This window comes from Plecotus auritus (assembly GCF_963455305.1).
Source record: "Plecotus auritus genome assembly, chromosome: 12".
NCBI classification, from domain to species: domain Eukaryota; kingdom Metazoa; phylum Chordata; class Mammalia; order Chiroptera; family Vespertilionidae; genus Plecotus; species Plecotus auritus.
In genome coordinates, this window is record NC_137778.1 from 33,682,609 (window position 1) to 33,705,670 (window position 23,062).

At 41.9% G+C, this 23,062-nt stretch overlaps 1 protein-coding gene across 2 annotated transcripts in view; it reads right to left on the minus strand.

Annotated features, from left to right (window-relative positions):
- Window positions 1-4,833: 4,833 nt before the first annotated feature.
- Window positions 4,834-23,062, minus strand: part of WARS2 (tryptophanyl tRNA synthetase 2, mitochondrial) — a 66,135-nt gene continuing 47,906 nt past the window's right edge. For both annotated transcript variants that reach the window (XM_080647999.1, XM_080648000.1), the window contains 3 exons: window positions 22,192-22,277; window positions 8,778-8,896; window positions 4,834-6,801 (listed from right to left, as the gene is read on the minus strand). In XM_080647999.1, coding sequence (XP_080504125.1) covers window positions 6,353-6,801; window positions 8,778-8,896; window positions 22,192-22,277 — 654 coding nt within the window. In that variant the 3' untranslated portion in view covers window positions 4,834-6,352. The remainder of the gene's footprint in view (window positions 6,802-8,777; window positions 8,897-22,191; window positions 22,278-23,062) is intronic.

Consider the following 23,062-nt stretch of genomic DNA (forward strand, 5'->3'; position numbering starts at 1 on the left):
GTACATAGGACGAAGCTCAATCAATTGAGCCACACCAGCCAGGCTCCCCTTCATTTTTTGAAACATTTCTTCCTAGTTTACTCTGTCTCCATTGCTACTCTCGGCAAAGTCTTTGTGGTTGCATATTGAAGTAAATGGCCTTTATAATTCCCTAGTCTTTTTTACTTTCTCTCCTAAAGATCATATATTCCACCTATTTCAACAACCATTCCTCAAGCCATACCTCCAATTTTGTCAATACCAAGAGTTGCATGCCTGTATCTTGAATACAAACTCAGACCAACATCTGTGTTTTCATCTCACTCCCTCATTTTTTTGACACCACTGGGACCTTCAATCAATTGAGTTTACCATCAGTCCCCTGTCTCCACACCCCTCACATCCTCATTCCCCCTTGCCCCATTGGGAGGCGGTGGCTCATTGTTATACGCACTTAGTTCCTTTGCCCCTTTGCCCTTTTGTTGTAATCACTTAGCAAAACCCAGCTCTAGGCTAATCCAACTTTGCTTACGCTCTGCCTACACCCACACAGCGGAATGTGGCTGGAGCAAAACAATCAACTGGTTGGCTGCTCTCGTAAAGTCATGTTTTCTAGCCTCAGGAGAGCCCTTAAGTGCTGCCTGGCTGTTCTACTGCATGTCCCTGGTCCTCCCCTCTCCTTCCCCTAGATGGCTGTTTCACACCGCCTCCTCCTCCCTCACTCCTCAAACCTCCAACACATCTTCCCGCATCCTAATTCCCTGCTGAGGACCCTGAGTCCTATTTCATTAAGAAAATGGAAGCAACAGAGACCTTTTACTTGTTATTCTACCACATGTAAAAATCCATCTGTGCCCATGTCCATATATTCTTGTCTTCTCTGGTCTCCCATCTAACTCCAACTTCTTCACATGTGCTCCGGATCCCATTCTTCCTTACTTCCTCAAAGACATGCATTAGTAATTGTTCTCTCTCACTCCTGTATCATTAACCTTTCCCTCTCTACTGGACCATTCCCATCAGCATAGAAGAATGCAGTTATTCTCCCAACCTAAAAAGAAACAAAACGCTCTCTTGACTCTATGCACTACCATACTGTCCCATTTCTCTGCTTCAAAGTAGTCAAGGTCACTGTCTTTAATTTCTCTTCTTCCATTTACTTTTAAATATATTCAGTTAGACTTTTGATCCCATCATCTACCCAAACTGCTTTGATCAAGGTTACCAATATAGTTATATTCTCAGATACTGGGGGTGGAGGCTTCAACATATGAATTTTGGGGGTGGAAGCACAAGTCAGTCCCTAACACACTCCATCCCCATGTTCTTTGTATTTCTACATAGCTTTCATCACCTGGTGACCAACCATTTACTTTCCATGTTGTTTTAATTGTCTGTCTCTCTCTACTACAATGTTAACTCCAAGAGGCCAGGCATTTTTGTCTATTTTTTCACCGTTGTATCCCCAGTGTCCAGAGCAGCACCCAGCACATAATAAGCACTGAAATCATATTTATTATTTCATAAAATTACAAAGTTATCTGTCTCGTGAAGCCATATGAATTTGCAATCCCCAAACTCTCTCGCTTCTCGAGTGGTTTTCAACCAATAAGCATTTATTTAGCATCTACTCTGTGTCGGTCTTTGCTCCAGACTATGAGTAATTTATAAAACAAAAACAATAATAAAATCCCCAACAAGTACATATATGGTGCAAACTTCAAGTGCAATAAGCAGATTAGCTGGTGCCAAAGTACTCAGGGAAAACTTTTCTGTAAAATGGGGATAAAATTCTTATGCTTCAGACAGGTTTGTGAACAAGAAATATGGTTAGAATTTACCAAACACTTTATATGTTAAATTAGGAAAAGATTAGAAAGTTATGAAAAACAAAATTGTTTGGGGCCACGTAAGCTCTCTTGTGGAAGGTTCATGAAGATCAAGGAGTTAACCTGCCTGGCTGCGCCCAGGGGTCTGTTGGGCCTGGTCAGCCAATATAAGCAGATCCCAGTGATGTAATTCTTGTAACACGAGTCCTTGCTGGGGTGCAGTGGTGGGGCATGCTGGGCCTCACAGAGGAACCCCTCTCTAGCTTGCCCACACAGTTCAATTTATTCTCAATAAAAATGCAATAAAAAGCTCACTTGCCTCCAAACTGTTGAATGCTTTTGACTCCAAATTATTTGGAATAGAAATCCTGACTGACAGTATTTTGGGATAGAAGATGGATGAAGTCTCCTTAGAGGGATAAAGGAGGAAAAGAAGGAAATAAAGTGGTTGTATTTTACCAAACTGGAAGGCAGTTTAAAGATATTGCAAGATTTAAAACAACAACAACAACAACATATAAGCCAGAGCTAAAATCATTTCTAGCAGCAAACGGCAGACATACAAAATGACTTTGTGTTTCTAACAGTGGGCGGGGAAATTAAACCCTTTCTTCTAGAGATTCACACAGCTTTGGGGAAGATGGGCAATACTAACTGCTACTTCTTCATTATCACAAAGTCTAGAGAGTTTCTAAGTTTCAAGTCTGGCTAGTTTGGGATGTGTTAATGCTTTTATATGTTAGCACCATCCAAAGTGTTTAGCTCCTATGCCAAAGACATAATATCAGTTCACTGTGTGTAGTAATAATAATATTTTATTTAAGTTTTGGACGATTTCAATGATCTGGGTTGTCTCTTGTGAATAAGACTAATGGCACACTGGCTTTAATCATAAATCACAACAAATTCTTTAAAGAATGGCATCCATTGCCTCCCTTATTTTTCTCTACCTTAATTGCCCATTAAATCCGAAGTGTGTACAGGTTTTTACAAAACACACTAAGTACACGAGTCTCTATTCTCAGGCAAGCTCCTTTCCAGCCCTCCACAGTAAAATGGGGATAACAATCTTATGCTTTACACAGGTTTGTGAAGATGAAATATGGTTAGAATTTACCAAACACTTAATATGTTAAATTAGGGAGAGATTAGAAAGTTATGAAAGATGGAACTTTTGGGGGCCACACTGGTCTCTTCTGGTCTAGCCTAGAGTTCTGAACAGGGAAGATTAAGAGAATGAGGGCCGTGCCAGCAAAGATGGTAGTTCCTATATCCACATCAGCTATTTTCAGACATAACTGAACATTCCTAACTTGTGCTTAATGAAATTTTGTGACTGTCTCACTCATAAATTTAATCCATGCTCAGCTGTTTAATTTCTAGGTCATATAACCCTTTACAGGGTAATAAGTACTATAATTTTACTACCCACTGTGTAAAAGAACTCCCTCTTCTTATTCATCTCTCTTGGCTTCAGGAGATCTTCGTTAACTCTGGTATTGGTGATCAAATCTCTGTTTACTCCATTTACAAATGTAAGTTCAGTCATTTCCCCTTTTAGGATTTTCATAGGCCCAAATGACCTAAAATTTTAAACTGTCTATAAGTAATAGTCATATATAAACAAAAACAGTCAAAGCTACATTGAATGAATATGATAAAAAATATGGGGGGGGGACAGGAAATAGCAGAAAGTCAAAACAATAATTATGTTTTTATGACTGGTTATTGCTTTTCTTCTCTTCCTTTATTCTAAACTCCTTGAGAGAGGCTGGGTTTTATTCTCTTTTTATCCCCCAACACAGTGGTTCTCAAACACTAATGTTCATCTGATTAGCTGAAAGGCTAATGAATTGCTGAGCCACCCCCAGAAATTGCCATGCAATAAGTCTGGCGGGGGGGGGGGGGCGGGGGGATGTCTGTGGGGATTTGCATATCTAATAAGTTCCCAGGTGTGGATGATGCTGCACTACCCAAGTCACTAGCCATCAGCCACTGAGGATACTGGGCCCTTGAAGTTGCTGCTGCGGATGTGAATTATTTATTTAGTCACAATTTAAATGAAAATGGCCACGTACTGTATTGGACAGGGCACCTTAGAGCACACTACACCAAACACACTAGAAGACAGTGCAGGAGCTGCTGTGGCCTAGTGAGCTCTGGATTGGATGACCTGATTCTACCTCTCAGAGGCTGAACTGTCTTAGGCAACCTACTCAACTGCCTATGCCTCAGTTTCATCCTTAGTAATATATCAGTATCGCTTTATTGGGTTAGGAGGAAACGAGAGAATACACATAAATAAGAGGTTTATTTAAAACAGAGATTGCTATGTGTATCCCTGAAGTTTTGATTCAGTAAGTGTGGGGTAAGGCCAGAGAATGTGCACTCTGAATGAGTCCCCAAATGGTACTCATGCTGCTGCTCTGGGGACCTTGGAAAAGGGAGTTTAGAATAGAGAGAGAGAAGAAAATTGAGGGAGTTTAGAATAGAGAGAGAGAAGAAAACCAGTCATAAAAACATAATTATTGTCTTGACTTTCTGCTATTTCCTGTCTGTCTCCCCCCACCCTCCCTTTTTAATCATAGTCACTCAGTGTAACTCGGAAAAACAGTTGTAAGACGTTTAGCGTGATGGCTGACACATAGTGAGAGCTCAATGGTATCAGTTACTGTTTCATGATCAGCATCTGCATGATGTACATCAAGAGGTTTCTGAGAAACCAACCAACCAACCAACCAACCCACACTTTATTAGGAACCTCTAGCCCATGTCCCGACACGGGGCATGTCTCAGTCATTACAGGCGGATTTGGGGCTTGAGCCCTTGGGTCACTTTCAAAGAGTAACAACAGCAGGATGCACACAAGCCGACCTCACCTGTGCAGGGTTTTGCTCCTCGAAGTCGTCACATGTCGTCTGGTTTCTCTCATCTGAGAGTCCTTCCATGGTGCCTGTAGTTCCGTGGACAAAAGGTGTTGCAAGGGGGTAAAGAAACACACAGAGAGACAAACAAAGAGACATTGGTCTGATAGATCCACCTTTAATGGTGTCTTTGTCCAGTATTCACAATAGGGTTCCTCTGAAAGGAAAAATAAAACAGCCTCGGAAGAAATATGCCCCCAGAGGCTTCTCTAGGACTATTGATGCCCCATTCCAAGCAAGGATCCAAAAAAGGTCTTTTACTTTGGATTCTGGATGCGGTGTTCTGTGGATTTATATCTGTTAATACAAGGACCTTTTTACTGCCCTCTCTGAAGAAACATGAGTAAAAATTCTTTGCCCAACATACTAGTCTTTTGAGTATAAATGACGATCATTATACCCATTGGCAAAAAATGATAAGCAATTTCTGTTACAAAATCAATCTTGCTAACAGACCCTGGCAAGTCAGGATTACCCTTTCCGTTTTCAGGTGTGGGAAATGGGAAGGCAGGTTTCAGAGTGACTTGTTATTACTTAGAGAGACGAGGTAGGGGATGGGAGGTTTCCACTCACACTGCTCCGGCCTCCCAGCTGTTGTAGTCTGGCAGGGTATACTTGGAAGTGCCTCTGCAAGAAGTACAGGAGATAGAACGTGGGACCTGCGTCAGGACTAATGAGGAGCAAATGTGATCTGGCATTGGCTGAGTTACTGATAGAAACAGTCTCAGTAGTTCAGGTCTTATATTTCCAGGACCTACCTTCAAAAGGTTGGAGGCTCAGATAAGGAGCAAAGGTTTTCATCTTGGATTTGCCTCTCACTTCCCGAGAGATACTGTCCAAGCTAACTGTGTCCTCCGAGCCTCCCTTTCCTCCATGGAAAATGGCAATTCCTCTCAAATATTTCACAGGGGGGTGGAAGTACCTATTAGGAACATCATCTAGGGCCTGGGTTCTTGAACAATAAATATATCAAGTTGAAATAATACAGCCTTTTTGAAAGATTATATGCATCTGTGAATTAAAAACAAAAACACACAAAAAAACTTGCCAAAACCATCAGTATAATCTCTTGGGAAACAAGCAGCTTAAATGCTTTAAAGCAGGCACGATCTCAGTGACAAATGAACTATACCAATCAGCTTATTTTTATGAAATCTGAATACAAGTTGGTCCCCACGGCATCCTAAGGATTGTACTAGTAAGTCTGAGACCTCTCCCTGTTACTGTAAAAGGGTTGGGACAGATAAAGTGATGGCCTCTGAGAGTACCCACTTGAGAAAGTCACAGATGATACCCCCTTTTGCCAAATGACCAGTCTCCTCAGTCACGTGTGTGTATGTAAACCAGGCTGGGGAGTGTGTGCCTCAAATATTGAGGATTCGGAAAGCCATGCTTTCTTTGCTTTTTTCTTTCCTGGCCACAGCATTTTGCTGATGGGATTTAGAAGACTGCTCTATTTGCAGGCCACATAACATTCTTCATCAAATGAAGCCAATATCAAGTATACCGAATTAAATATCCCCAAACTACAATTTCCTGCTTGTCCAGGAGGAAAGCTGCCTTTCTCGGAGTGCACAGACCACAGAACAGAAGAACCTTTCTGCGATCAGTTGAAACTTCCTACTGAAACCCCACCAGCTTCTTCACCTCCTGGCACACAGGATATGCTAATTCCTTGGCTCTGGCTGACCCCGCTTGTAAAACCTTCTCTAAGTGGTCCTTGTCCATCTTCAGTTTTTCAATTTCACTCTTAATTGGAGCGAATTTCTCAATCACAGCATCTGCCACCAGCAGCTTGTAGTGGGCCGTGTCGAGGCCGGCGCTCTGGCGGACCACTTCCTCCACGGGGAGCCCTGTCACCGCGGAGTGGATGGCCACCAGATTGGAGACACCCTCACGGCGGGCCGGGTCGTAGGTGACCTCTGAGGTGAAGTCCGTCACCGCCTTGCGGAACTTCTGCACTATCTCCTCTGGGCTGTCTGTTATTCTGACGGTGGCCAGTCTGTCCGGGTCTGATTTCGACATTTTGGCAGAAGGATCACGGAGAGATTTTACCTTCTTCATCGATGCTTAGGTAAAAACACAACACACACATCCCAAACAAAACAAACAACAAAACAATGACAACATTAAGAAAAAATCATCAGGAATGTCAGTGTTAATCTAGATCTTTAAAAATCCAAGAACACCAAATAACTATTATTTTTATCTGACTATCCTATATAATAAAAGGCTAATATGCAAATCCACCGAACCACAGAATGACCGGTAGCTATGATACACACTGACCATCAGGGAACAGACGCTCAATGCAGGAGCTGCCCCATGGTGGTCAGTGCGCTCCCTCAGGGAGAGCGCCGCTCAGCCAGAAGCCGGGCTCACAACTGGTGAGCGCATTGGCATCGGTGGGAGCCTCTCCCTGCTCTGTGGCAGTCAGACATCCCCTGAGGGCTCCCGGACTGCGAGAGGGTGCAGGCTGGGCTGAGAACCCCGCCCTCCTGCAAGTGCATGAATTTCATGCACCGGGCCTCTAGTATAAATATTAAATTCTCACTGTGCAAAATTCAAGGATTTCATAAGCATGAAAGTAAACATCAAATATGTAACATTTTGTTGATCATATCTTTATGCATTTTGGATGCACATGTTCACATAAAAATGTACAATAGTATCATACAAATAAAATTGTATTAATCACACTGTTTTTGCTGTGCGCACCATTATTTCTTTCCTCTCCCTCTCTCTTCCTCTCTGTGCTTCTCTACTGGCTAATCACCCCCTACCCATAACCACTGCCCTTCCTGTCCCCAAACCAACTTTAACAATCTGTGTCGATCCTTCCAATTCTTTACCCATGATTATAAAAGTATATACGAACATACACACGAGAAGCTTGTTTATTACTCTGATAGAATCAAGATGTTAAGCCGTGCTTCATAGACCAGTGTTAGTAATAAGTACCTGTTTTATGGCTATTACAGAAGCATATAAAGTTGAAATCAGTAAAATAACAATAGGCCAAAACATTAAAATGTTATTACTCAAAGAAGGTTGATTTGGGTGTTTGGGGTGCCCTGAATTTATCTGTGGGAATAACTTAGACATTTATACCCAACTTAGGTTTCTAGATTGATACTGGGTACATGGTATACTCCTTTAAAATGCTGTCAGTTTAATAAAGATGGACAGAGCTTAGGTTTCATGATTTCTGCCCCTGCCACAGGTTTGCACAGCTACAAGTATGTTGGTAGAGGTGTACAGCTTCTTTCCTCAAGAAGATTCCAGACTAGCACAGCCCGGCAAGTTGCAGCCGAGGTCTCAGATTCAGTAGGTGGACTGTACATTCCACCTTAGTTGTGCATTTAAGAAGGCAGAGTGTGAGGATGCTCAACACCCTCTTGTTTTATCTACATTATGACCCAGCAGTTCTCAATCTCATAACTTTTGTTTTATTGTGAACAGGGAAGCGGAGGTAAACTGATTTTGGAAGGAGAACTCAATACAGGGCCCAGGTCTGCCACTAATTAGATACAGGACTTGAACACAAAGTTAGCCCTGCCAGGCCTTAGTTTCCTCATCCATAACATAGGGAAAGCTACCTGTTCTACCAAATGAGGGGGTGTGTATGATAAATTATATAATACTTTACACATAAAAATTATTATTTTTAGTTTTAGTCTCCCTACTTTTCAAGTTTTGGTTATTTCATTCAATTATCCAATGAGGTCTACTAGTCCTACATGACAGAAAAAAGATGAGGATTCTAGTTATAAATCCTGAAGCCTGTCCACAAAGAAGCCAAGTTTAGTTCCAAGAAAGTTCTAAGCTTTGGTCCATTATACAGACTTCTCTTTGACACATACCCTGATTACTAGACTTACCGGGGTGACCACTTTGTAAGTTATATAAATGTCAAATCACTATGTTGTATAACCTAGAATATAATATAATATTGTATGTCAATTGTAATTGAAAAATAAAAATTTTTTAAATACGGAAATATTATAAACAGCCCCAATTTATCAATCACATGTTTGTTACTTACTTAGAATGGCTTTGGGCACCGGGAAGAACTCCCCATACTTCTTGTTAAACCCTCGTGCTAGATCCTGAACCAGCTCCATGTGCTGGACTTGATCCTCCCCGACAGGAACGTGTGTGGACCTTTAATGGAAGACAGACAGAAGAACTCTGCAGGGTGCCTGCTCAGACGGAAATGATACTGCAAGCAGCTGCATTTCCTGTGCCTGTTTCCTGTGGTCAACAACTGCTCACCAACTACAGAGGGAATGCCGGGACCGGGACCGCGTCTGTCTCTGTGCACCAGACAAACGCCAAAGAGACGTCAGGCTACTCAAGTTCTCTCTTTTCCACAGCGGAAGAACACAGCCGTCAACCACACCAGTGGGACAGGATCTCACTGGGAGGGAGGTATGGGATCTTAAATAGCACAGGCTCTAAGCATAATGGTATTTTAAATCCCCTTCGGTCCCTCACCCAGTCAGCACACATTATCCTGGCCTGGACCAGATGCTTCTTACTTCAGAGCTTGTGCTCACACTTGAAAGACACTCCACCCCACGCCTCAAATCAAACATGGCAGACGGCTCTGCAGGCGAGAGTTTTCCTCCTGCCACACAGGGAGTGACTCAAATCTTTTAGAAATATATGCTCTTTTGTTTTCCAATACATTGCAACAATCACGGAACAATTAATATGCTGCAGGAAACGTAAATGAATAAAATCAAAATCTATTAGTACAACGTAGATGGATCTCAAAAACAATGTTGAATGGAAAAAGCAAGTTGCAGAAGACGTAGACAGCAATGACACTTATGTAAATCTTAAAAGCACATATGAAAATTCTATGCACCAATACATATGTAAGTTAAAAAACACATTTGGCCCAGCCGGCATGGCTCAGTGGTTGAGCATCGACCTAGGAACCAGGAGGTCATGGTTCGATTCCTGGTCAGGGCACATGCCTCAGTTGCAGGCTCGATCCCCAGTGTGGGGCTTGCAGGAGGCAGCCAATCAATGATTCTCTCCCATCATCGATGTTTCTACCTCTCCCTCTCCCTTCCTCTCTGAAACCAATACAGATGTTTTAAAAAACATATTGGAAGCCCCTCCACAAATTCATGATTGTAGCTGCCTCCAGAAAAGAAGGGAAAGAAGGGGCTTGAGGAAAGGAGACCTGGATCTTATCTGTAAGACTTTATTTTATTAAAAAATAAAGTGGTGAAACATAAATTATCAGAATACAGGGACCGTATTTATAATTATTTTAATCCCATATGTACTAGGAAAGTGTTAGACCATGGTGAGTTATGTCAAACAAGGGAAGAAGGAACCAGTATAGAGAAGTCTTGATGGGGAAAGATTACTGAAGTATTACCAGGGGAGAAGATGGGTGATTTGAAGACTTTAATGCTGGCTGGGGAGTTTACATTTGATAATACAGTGAATAAAGTGCTGTAGTTTCTTAATCAAGGAAGTTTAATATGCCCCCTATGAAAGCAGCAGCCTTAAGTGAACTTGAATATTTAAATAATTATACATTTCAGAGGAAAAATAACAGCTTTCAAAAGAGCCACGGCAAAGGAAAACTGCTAGAAAGCTATGGTGCTTTGTTATAGAGAGGAGAACCTCCTAGCCCAGGGGTAGTTAGTGATTCTCAAAGACCTGGCAGAGACCGTTGATTTTCCTTGCGAATTACTGTCCATAGGTTACTGGTCCATTTAACGTAGTTGTCTAGAGCAGTGGTTGGCAAACTGCGGCTCACGAGCCACATGCGGCTCGTGAGCCGTGTTTTGCCACTCTGTTATGAGTTTGCCGACCACTGGACTAGAGCATGAGAAAGTGAAGGAGGTTTTGACTAGCATAAAGACTAGCTACTTTAAGATAGTAAAATACTTGAGAACATTTTGAAAAAGTTTGAAATATCCCTCATAATTCTAATTGTATTTATTTTTGCAAATTACTTTCCAGTCCCTGTAGTTGTCTATATGTATTTTTACACAAAGCAGGCATAGTATGCATTCCACCTTTCATGTTAACATAATGGCATTTCCCATGTTTCTATGTGGTCTTCATTCATAGAATTTTAATAGATGCATAGATTGTTCCTGTACTATAGTTACAGAACCATAAGGAACTTACATTATTTTGTGGCAGATTTTTTTAAAGATTCATATAGGAAGAAATTTTTATTGGAGTGGGGAAAAATTATCTTTTATAATAACTGAAAGTCATCTGGAGACAAATCTGGTGAATGAATGTTCCATACTTTCTGGTCAGAAACAAGGTGTGACTGTCAATTCATGAAACTAATATTTGTTTGATAAAATAATTCTGAATATATTTCCAAAAGAAGAGCTGATATATGTTTTGAGTATTAGAATAAGTAATAGGTTTTAAAGCAACTCTCTGACACTTCTTTTGCATGGAAGTCAAATAAAATACATTTTATGTATTTAAAAAAATCCCTGAACATTAACATATATAGTTCCTCATATACTCACGCAGTTGTAGTGTGTGTGTGTGTGTGTAAGCACGCGTGTGAGCACATGCGAGATGCAGTAGAGCACTCATGTAAGATAACAGGCTTGGTGACTAGGCTAGCACCAGATCCTGACTCTGCCACTCTTGTCTATGTAACTGGGAAAATCACAGAATTTCTGTCATAGGCAACTTCCTCATTGTAAATTGGGTGTAATAACAGTTACTTACCCCACACTATTGTGGAGATTAAACGAGACAATGCATGTAAAGTGCTTAGCACTGTGCCTGCAACTTGGCAAGCTTTCAAATCATGGTAGCTAGGTAGAGAACAGGATTCTCAAATGGTGTATGTGTTCTATTTCAGAAAGGTGCTCAAGACACACTTCCCAAAGAACTAGAGGTTCAATCCTTACCTGACTCTGATTCCAACTTCTCTCCAGACATAGGGACAGTTTGTGAAGGGAAAAAAATCCCAGGTCATCGTGCATATTTAGCAAAGTGGATAATCAAGACCTGATAGGATATCTACTTATATATAAAGTTTCACAGAAGAGTAAAAATAAAATATAATCAACACAGATCAATGAATTCGCTTATTTTTCTCCTTTTGTCCCCTAAATATTGCCATTTCTAAAAACACAGTCTTGGCCCTCTGCTTTCCTCTCATCATTGGCGAGCATATCAACTTTCACGTGAGGATCCACATGTCCCTTCTCTTCTGATTTCTAGGGCTCTGTTGCTAGCTCTGCCAGCTCTCTGCAGGCTCAGGGCTGCATCTCTGCCTTCCTACTAGATACTGGCATTAAATATCCCACATTCACTCCCAAACTCAACAGTGAAGAATCAACGCTCCAGGTTTGAAATGATACCATCACTGTGGTAGAAAATAACCTGTCTGAATGTTTTACCCAGAACACCCATGAAGATAGAGGAACTCTAAATAACTAAAAACTAGCATTAAGAGTTAAAACTACGGACAGAATTTGAGAAGACTTCTCATTAACTGTAAAGATCAACAGAACTGAACTAGAAAGAGCCATTGGTTGAGCTTCTTGTCATATGTAGTTGGAGCAAATGACCCCTTGCTGGAAACCTACCCTAGCCGGAGATGAGGGCAGACATCCATCCACGGCAGCTAGATTGCTATTGGCCCTTTGTTCATCATCAGCCTGACTCTCTCCTTCTACATTCAGCTGTGAAGACAGCTCTCAGAAAACACCAACTGCACAAGCCGTGGAGGCAGCAGGCACTGGTCACAGTCACTGCCTCCTCCTGAGAATGAGCATGTGAGCTCCATGGCAGCAGGGACGTGCTGGTCCTACCCGCTCCTGTACGCCAGGACACAGAGCGTTTCCCGGCGGGGGTGGGCAGCACTCAGGGAACATTTGTGGAATGAATAAAATAAAAGGTAAAGTGCTGAAGGCAGGCAGCAGGAGAAAACTCTATCTCAGACCAGCAGTGCTAACCTGGTTGAGCAACACGAGCCATTGGACCAAAGTGCAGCACACTGCTCTGCCTTCCTGCTGAATTATGAGCACAGAGTTCAAATAGCGTCCAAGTGGCAGGAGGACACACGGGCCTTCTGCAGATTTTGTCTATTGGCTGACACTATTTGAATATAGTTTCCTTGTTTTCCAATATGGATTTAAAAAACCCAGCACACCTCTCTTCTCGGCCTTTTGGCTAAGATCAAGTGCAAAAACCCAGCACATAAAAATCAAACAAATAAGCCAGTAGAAGACCCCGATCCAGAGCCTATGAAAAATAATGTGGAATAGGGAAAGGCAATTTTACCCTGGAGACTCTGAGGAAGATCAGACATTTGAAAATGAACTTTTACAAGAAACAGGTAGTTTTTTTTTTAAAAGAAAATTGCTTGGTAATCTCAATAGGATTCCAAAAGACATGGTTGTTTTAGGACAAGAACAAGAAGTCACAAAAGGAGGATAGCATCGGTGAGAGAAAAAAATAAAATGGAGAGAAAGTGAAATGATGAAGTAAAGAAAAGCCAACACGTAATCACAGAACCAGGAGCAGGAAGGAGCAGAATCTAAGGACAGGTTGTTATCGGTGGCCTGGGCGAGGAACGCGAAGCTCCTCAAGAACTCAAAGCCGGAGGAAAAGGAGAAATGGGACCAGCAAGTGATGGGTTGGAGGACCATCCTCTGGACTATGATTAGGGTCCTCCAGAGGAAGGCACCAGGACCATCTGAACTGAAGCCATAACCTTAAAACTGGAGGGAACTTCACTCGATTAGAAACAAGGAAGCAAGCAAAACTGAGCATGCATATTGAATGGGCTCAACAAGTTTCAGGAAAAACACCAGAGACTCACACTGCAACACAACCCAGAAAAAAAACCCACACTGAATTATAAAGTTAAAGAAAAAAAAAATCCTCTATTCCACAGCCAGAAAAATAAAAAGAAAAATGAGAAAAATCAGGTTAATAATACAACAATGAAACAATGTTTATAGGGTTGAGAGTAGAAGGTATTAAAAAGCTAGCCAAGCTGCCTTTTATTGTGAACTATAATAATAATTATTATGATGATAATAAAGTAGCTAGTGGCTAGGAAACACCCCCTATATGCTGTACACTTTGCTAAGCACTTTTAATGTATTATTATTGTCCTCAATCCCATTTTACAGAGGAAGCAAGCTAAACAGAGAGAAATTCTCAGGCATGTAAAGGACTGGAAACAATTCTGAGTCAAACCTAAGGACTCCAGAACTCAGAAGCGGAAATGCTGGGGTATAAAGACAGGCTGTAAACATTAAAACACAGAATCTAAATTTTGTTCACAATTTGAGGCAGAAAATGCAATCTAAAATCAATACATTTATAACAACCTTCGTTGAAAATCCCAGGTTAGTTAACAGAATCAAAAGGAAGTGTGAGTGTAGACTGAGGATCTCAGTGCGATTAATAACCCATCTGACCACATGATATCATTTTGTACTTGGAACGATTAAAACAAGGCCTCAAACATAATTCCTGGAAAGAGAGAAACTGATATACAAATGGGCAAGGGCCAGACAATACGTGACCAAAAAACCATGACCCAAAACCTTTCAAGCAACCAGACCAGGAAGCCAAATCACCACCTCTGCAGCCACTGGCCTGGAATGGTAGAGACTTGGGCAGTGACCGCCAACTTCCCAATTCTTTGTCTTCACTTTGTCCAACTCAGGACCCACCAGAGAAAGTCAAAATGCTCCCCGAATGAATCGCATCATATGCCCCGCTTCTCCTTAGCCAGCCTTCAGCTTCCCCATGGCAACAGCCTCAAAACAGAAAGCATACCTGAAACCTGCCTTTCCTATAAAGTTTTCCACTGCCCTCCTGCTTCGAGCCTCTGAGAATCACAAGCGAGGGTGGCTGACTCCTCGCTGCAGCCAGCTCTGAATAAATAGTGTCTGTGTGTTCTCATTTGGGTGGTCTTTGTTTAGTTCAAAGACAACCGCTGCTAGAATGGGAAACAGAAAGCACACCTTCCAATCACTGGAATAGATAAAAGCAAAGCAAACACAATCTAGATAGCAAAAGATAGAAAACAAAGAATCACACACAGGAAAAAAATAAAAATAAAACAAACATCAGAAAACATTTCAATGATGTGGGGAAATATAAGACAAAAAAGCCAGGATGCCAATTTTTTTTGGAAAATACACATATTGGCGTGAAGAAGGAGCCACCGTGGTTGGAGTGGGGACTCCGGTGTTAGGCAGCCTGCGGTCAGATTCCTGCGCTCCAGCCGGTGTTCCTGGGCAACTTATTTAACCTCCTTCAGCCTGGTTTTTTTTTTTTTTTTTTTTTTTCATTTTTAAAACTGACTAGTAATAGTTCCTGCACAAGGAGTGCTTTGAGGAGTAAAATAATGTGCGCAAAGCTCGCAGTCTGGTGCCTGGCACGTAGTATGCAAACAAGAAATGTTAGCTTAAGAAACTGATTTGAAGGAAATGCACCAAAATGGTAATAAAAACAAACAGCAGCAGTGATTTTCAATTTTTCCTAATGAATATAGAAAGAATGTTTTAACGATATTAGAATATTAAATTAACCCGTGAGAGGCTTGACTCTCCCACTACGAGACCCTAAAAATAAAACGAGCTTTTAAAAATAAGCTATAAAGTAAGCTTTTTGAGTTTGTCTGTCTTGCTTTTCAATATATTTCCAATAGAGTTGCCTGGTATGCACGAGGAGCTTAATAAATACTCATTCAAAAACTGAATGATCTAAAGAGGAAGCCACTACAATCTGTACAGTCACTATAGTTCCTACCAAGATGAAATGTATAATGCAGTCAGTTGTGATCCCTAGAGAGGATAAAAGCAGGAACTCAGAAGTCAGACTTTCTGAATTTAAATCACAGCTCCACCAGCTACTAGGCACGTCATAGCCAACCTCCTTCCTTTTCTAAACCTGTTTCCTCTGTAAAATGGAGATCATAACAGTGCCTACCTTATACAGTGGTTTCATTAAACCCGATAACCAAGCATAGTACTTGATAGTAAGAGCTCAATAAACACTAGCTATTGCTATAACAGATATTCATTAATATCTGACACGATGCAGGATAAAATAGTGAAAGAAACCCCGATACTATTAGATACCTTGGTATGAGGTACATGGTGACTTTCTGCAAACCATGATCACTTTCCTTGTTCATAGCTGCCTCACGCCATAAACATAAATATCAACATGTAATCCCAGAGACAGGCACAAACCTGGGCAGCCATCCTGACAGGTATGAGTGCAAAACATATTTGAAACGGACGGTTCACTGATTAGGTAATTCCAAAGTATAAATGGCATGCTATAGGCATTCTGAGAATTCTTTAATTCCAGGGAAACAGGGACAGAACAATGAATGGGAAAGGCAAAATGCAGGGACCATGACAATGGATCAGGAAGTAGTTTCTCTTCTTCTAAGGTTCATCGATGAATTCAGGAAATTCTACAAAATGATGGTTCGGGCTTCGTCCCTTGCTCTTGTCCACACAGCCTGGAGCAAAAAGGCACTGGCCCAGTGCATGGTAAAAACAAACATGCTCCAGTGCCCACGACCCTGCACACGCTCCTCTCCGAGGAGTGCACCCCCGCCGCCCCCCGCCCCCCGCTTCCACATTTCTCTTCTTTGACTGGACGTCGCTACTCCTGTCTTTGTAATTACAGTGAGGCTGACACGCAGAGGTCACCTTGCCTCTCCCAAACCAAATTAGCCAACAGGGCAGGTTAAGAAGCAATTACGGTAGCCCATAGGAAATCACAATGGACTGCAACTAACACAGAAAAAACAATTACCATAATCAATACACTTTAAGCACATCGAAATGAATATTTCCACATGTCAAAATGGTTCCAGATTCACAAAGCAACCAAACTAAACAGAAAACACATTTAGTTTTCATAATGACTCTGCATGCGTCTTTGCCTCATGCCGGACCCTCGCCTCTTTTCTTGCCATTCTGTGAGATTTTGCTTTAAAAAAAAAAAAAAAGATTTAAAAAATTTTAATTTTTTTCACCTGGTCCTATGGCTGCACTTGGCTTCTTCATCTGATTTCGGTTTGTTTGTTTCTAGTCTTTTCTCCCCCTGCTCCTGCTGCTCCTTTCACCTCCTGTAATTTATCTTGGCCCTTCCTTCTCCTCCATTGAGTTTACACTTTACATTAATTCAGCCTGTCTTTGATTCTGCACACTTATGGGGCTTATTCTCTTCACATTTGCAACTTCTCTCCTCATAGTCTTCCTTTCACTTCAAATAATTTAGTGCTGCTCTTTTAAAATTTATACCCTCCTTAACGATATCCATATTAATGCCTTCTCTTTGTCTCCACATCCTTTTTTTTTTTTTCTTACCCCGAGTGTGCTTTCTTAGACACAACATAAAACAAAAGTCTTTCATAATTTTGATTGTTATAACTTCTGTCACATAATAATGCGTCTGATCTTCTCTGGTGACTAAACCATTTTTCTTCTGCTGAGTTTCTCGTTGCCTTTACGTGTACTTGGGATCCACCCCAACCCTTTGGCAGAATTAGTGTCTAGATGAATAATCGTGGCCTACATATATCTGCTCGCAGAGATTAGTTCCCTTGGTGTGCTTTTTTTCCTACTTCTTTGGCTGTTTGTGAGTTTTCTGTGCTGTTGCCTTTAACCAGCCCAGCTGGGACAGGAGTTCGGTGCTGTTTTTTCTTTCATAAAAGATTAATTCGCCATCACTGGTCGTGTTGGATATGCGGTGATGACTCTCTAATGTAGCAATTCCTCATGGAAGACCTACGATGTGCAAGGCCTGGTGCTGGGTACTGGCAGATAGACAAGGTTTTACCGTCCAGGGAGTAAGGCTTCCAGGAGGTGAGAGAACACGGGATGAAGCTGTACCTCCTTCTGGCGGGGCCCCCTGCCGTTTTCCTACCTCCGTGAATGGCAACACCATCGATCTGGGAGCACAGTCCGAAACCTGGGGTCAGCCCTGATACCTCCTCCTCATTCACATCCAATCATTACGAGGTCTTATCCATTGTACCCCCTTAACATCTTGGAAGTTTGTCTACTCCCTTTGTCTTCACTGTTGCCATCATGGTCCAAACAGACTAGTAAAAGAGCCTCTTAATGGACGCCGCCCTCCCCCCTCAGCTGCTTTTGTCCCCCAATTTATTCTCTGCATTTTAATCAGTCCTCTTTTAAAAGTACACATGGAGTTATTTCATTCTGTCCTTAAAATGCACCAATAGCCTCCCATTGCTTTTAGGAGGGTGACTGGATTGTCTGTTGACATCTCAGGGCCCGTCTCTCCCTTCTATCCTGTTTCTCAATTTTCAGGGGCCGGCAGCCTGAAAGCTACATTTCCCAGGGTGCCTTCCAGGGGACTCTGGGTCAGTGTTGGCATTTGCCTGAGAGCTGGAAGGTGGAAGAGAAAGAGGAGAAATGATTGCTTTGGCAGTTGTGGGTGGGTATGCAGACATCAGCAGACAGCTGACATGAGGTTTGGCCAGCATTCTCCAGGACCTCAAAAAAATGTGGGACAGACTGGCCTCACAGACAAAGGATATAATTCAAGAACTGGACGTCTCCAATGCAGTTTGAGGAACTATCTCAGCTGTCCTCAATGGCAGTAGTCAGATCCTGAGAGTTACGATGACTCAGCTCTTCCCTGGAATTACCAAGCAGGACATTTCCAACCAATCGTCTTACTCTCCGTACTCTGTTTTGGGTTCTGCTTACTCACCATTCCAGGAGGCCTGTTTCCTCATTGTCCCATCACCTCAGCTTTTGCTTTCACTATCTTCTTACCCTAACCCCATATTGCCCTGTTCAAATTCTGGAGGAAGAGCAAGTCATTAACCAGGTAATCACTCTCGTCTCTATTTGAGTAGGTTAGTGGTACCTCTCTCAACTTCCATTTCTTTATCTGTGAAATGGGGAGAATCCCGCTTAGCTGTGTTACAGAGCTGTTGTTGTGGAGAGAATCTGAATAGGTAATGTGTGTGCAGCAGCTAGTATGGTGCCAGGCAAATAATGCTCACCACACGTTAATTCCTTCCTCCCCTTTCTCTCATGCCCAAGCACAGTGCCTTTTTCTAGATTCATGGCATTACAAGTACTAACCAATATTTGCTGTATATTCATGAAAATTATGTGTGTGTATGTGCAGAGAAAGAGAGAGAGAGAGAGAGAGAGAGAGAGAGAGAGAGAGAAATATTTTCTTAATATATATATAGCCAGCTATTTGAAATTACTCAGAAAAATAATGCAGATGCAAAATAAAAATTATGAACACTTGCTATTTTTGAGTATTTTGCCTCTCTTCAAATATCTGCTACTTTATTATACTTAAGTTGGTCAGGCTTAAGATGGTCTCAGCTCTCCATTTCTAGATTCCTTTCTGCCAACACAATTACATCAGCCTGCCACACATTCACCCGAAAGGCTCCTCTTCCATTCCCTTCGCAGACCAGGGACCAGGAACCACACATTCTAAAGCTGACTTTGACAAAAACAAACACTAACTCTATGCTTGCCCTGCATGAGCATTTTAGGAAGAGGGCACGTATAGAAGATTTGCTGGTAGGAGACAATACAAATGTTTTATCTATCTATCTACCTATCTACCTACCTATCTACCTTTGTTCTTGGTATCTGTCTACATTCATAATTTAAATATTCACACACATTCTGGCTATGACTTTTTCAAAATCCAGCAATATCTGAACCAAAACTAAACAAAGTCCAACTAAAAATAGTCCAAGTGCTTGAACTCTGTTACAGAGAAAACAATGGTACAGGCTAAAAATCAGACCTGGGTTTGAGTCCTGCCTCTGCTATTTATTACCAAGCAATTAGGAAGAAATTATATATTATATATTTTTTTGACATGTAAATATCTATATATATAAAAGGCTAAGCGACCGTCTGACTGTCTGATCGGCCAGTAGGTCTGATGTGCACTGACCACCAGGGGGCAGATGCTCAACACAGGAGCTGCTGAGCTGCAATGACTTGGCAGCAGCGGTTCTCAGGTGACACACCTGGAACCAGAGAGGAGGGAGCCCGATTCTGGGGCGCGTCACCTGAGAACCATGCTCTCGCAATCCAGGACTCCTCAGGGGATGTCGGAGAGCCGGTTTTGGCCCGATCCCTGCAGGCCAGGCCGAGGGACCCCACCTGCCAGAGGGACCCCACTCACTCCACAGACGACCTTCTAGCCGCAGCGCCACCCCAGGTGTGGCCGGCTGGGGAGGGACCGCTGGAGGTTGGCCTGTCTCGCCCAGTCCTGCCCTGCTGGCCACCTTCTAATTAATTTCCTTTCAATGTGCACAAATCCGTGCTTCGGGGCACTAGTAATACTTAAGTAATACATAAAATGATAATATGTAAATAGAAATATATAATATATGACATCTGTATTTACAATATATAAAAACTAGAGGCCCAGTGCATGAAATTCATGCATGGGTAGGGTCCCTAGGCCTGGCCAGCGATCAGGGCCCATCAGCTGCTGGCTGGGGCCTTCCTTCATTCTGCGCCGCCCCCTGGTGGTCAGCGCATGTCATAGCAAGCGATCAAACTCCTGGTCTCTCGGTCAAACTCCTGAGGGGACACTTTGCATATTAGCCATATATATATATATATATATATATATGTAAACATATACAGATTTGAGGATATTAAGGAACTGTTTTTGACAATTTCAGCCTTTTCAAATGTTGCTCTTGTACTCCTAAAATGTTTGCATTGACTATGTACTAGAGGATTCAATTCATACAGAATTTGTTTAATAACCTCTGAGTTATATCCCATTAACCCACTTTGTAGAGGAGAAAAACTGTAGTGTTTTCTCATTCTGCCCAATGCATTTTGGGCAATTGATAAAAATAGATCCATCATCACTTCAGCATACATGATCTTGGATTGTTCTGGTTGCTCACGGGTGATCCTGTCTCCTGACATGATTGCTGGAAGGAAGGTCAGCACTGGCCTCAGGAGACCAGAATCATGTGCTGAGCCTCCACTGTCCTCTGACTGGCTGCATGGCTTTTGGAAAATAGTTGAACCTCATCGGGCCACGTGTAAAGCAAGGGAATTGAAGAAGGGGTCGTCTAAAGTTCTTTCCCACGCTGTGGGCCACGGTATCCTTCCTGGTAAACTTTACTCCTTTTCACAGCCTTGAGCTCGGAGGACTTTCTCATTACAGCTCTTGGACTATTAAGGAAATCCACCATGCTCATGTGCTCCCATATCCTGGTGCGAAGAAATCTCAGCCCATTGCTCTAGAAACAAGTAGCCCTTGAAAATTAAATTAGATATAGGACTGTCATTGTCAAAAACATACCCATCATTGATCATAATTGAGCTCCCAGTCACTGCACTTCCTGGCCCATAGTTCATGTTAATCTTCTAGTAATCCTGTGCAGGGTGATCATTATTCCTATTTCACAGGTAAGAAATGAAGGGTTTTTTTTACAAGTGGAAACAAGTAGCCCTTACAATTGAAATTATCGGATCTTTATTAGCCTCTCACTTGCTATTCCTGGGGAAAAGTATTCTACACTTCTAAAAGTCACTTATAATAAATAATAAATGCTACCAGAAGCCCAGCACTCAATACAAAAAAGGCACTATATATATATATATATATATATATATATATATATGTATGTATATACTGTATATATACACACACACACTAGAGGCCTAGTGCACAAAATTCATGCACAGGTAGGGTTCCTAGGTCTGGCCAGAAATCAGGGCCAATCGGGGCCTTCCGGCTGCCGGCTGGGGCCTTCCAGCTGCTGGCTGGGGCCTTCCTTCATTCTGCGCCGCCCCCTGGTGGTCAGCATACATCATAGTGAGCGATCGAACTCCCAAACTCCTGAGGGGACACTTTTCATATTAACCATATATATATATATATATATATATATATATATATATATATATGTGTGTGTGTATATATATATATATATATATTATATATAGATGTGTGTATATATAAATTATATATATATATATATATATATATATACACATATATATATGTGTGTGTGTGTATATATATATATATAATATTTTTTAAAAAATCAGAATTAAATAGCCTGCACGTAATACTGGACATTCCTTATCTATAAAGCTAAGCAGCTGCTCTCTGGCTGTTTCCATCATAACTGCACAAGGGTGCTGGGGTCATGCCACAGGGAACACATACTGTCATCTCCAAGCTATTACCACACTTACAGGCAAAGGAGTTAGTTCTCCTGGGGAAGATACTAAATTATGGAACATCCATCTGTAATTTAGTATCTGTTACCAGAGAATAGATGAAAACAGATTTACGTGTCTGAGCCTTTCTATGTCCCCTTTCCCCGTGAACCAAATATATTTGGAATAGGATAAAACACCCTCTTACGCATGCATATGTGTAAGACCAGGGTGGACTCCGCTCCTTACTTGTACAGCAGGACGTCGGCTGCCTGGAGCACCGGGTACGTGAGCAGGCCCACAGTTCCATCGTGCTTCTGCTTGGCACTCTTTGCCTGTAGGTGTGAAAAGAGGAGGGAAAGAAATCTGACATGAACCTAATTATACTGTAAATTAAGAAATCTTTAAAGCAAGCAAAGGGTAATCTAAAGGCGCCTGCAATGACATTACATCTCAGTTCCTTCTAGCAACTCTAGCGATCTTCTGGTGGCTTGTCTTCATGCCCCAGGCTTAGGCAGGAACAAGGTGAGTCCACTCCACCACTGCCACTATTTCCCATCCATTTTATTAAAGCAAGGGCATAAGAGTGTTCAAGGTTCCAAATCAGATACTTCCCGATTTCACAGTTAAGGGCAGAAAATGTCATGAAATTAAATGTCTATAAATTAACATGAGTTAACATCAAATGCCTATTGTTTATCCGGGGAAACCTCCCCAAAAGTCTCACACTGTGCTGTTAACAAAACTGGACTGTTTCCTTAAAATTACATTTAAGCCTGACTGGTGTTGCTCAGTGGTTGAGTGTCAGCCTATGAACCAGGTCACAGTTAGATTCCCAGTCAGGTCACATACTTGGGTTGCAGACCCTACCCGGTTTGGCTCAGTGGATAAAGTGTCAGCCTGTGGACTGAAGGGTACCAGGTTCGATTCGGGTCAAGGGCACATGCCCGGGTAGCGGGCTTGATCCCCAGTTAGGGGGCATGCAGGAGGCAGCCAATCAATGATTCTCTCTCAAAATTGATGTTTCTATCTCCCTCTCCCTTTCTCTCTAAAATCAATTTTAAAATACTGCATTTAAGGAAACAACTACAAAGAAAATCATGGCATTTAAAAAATAAAA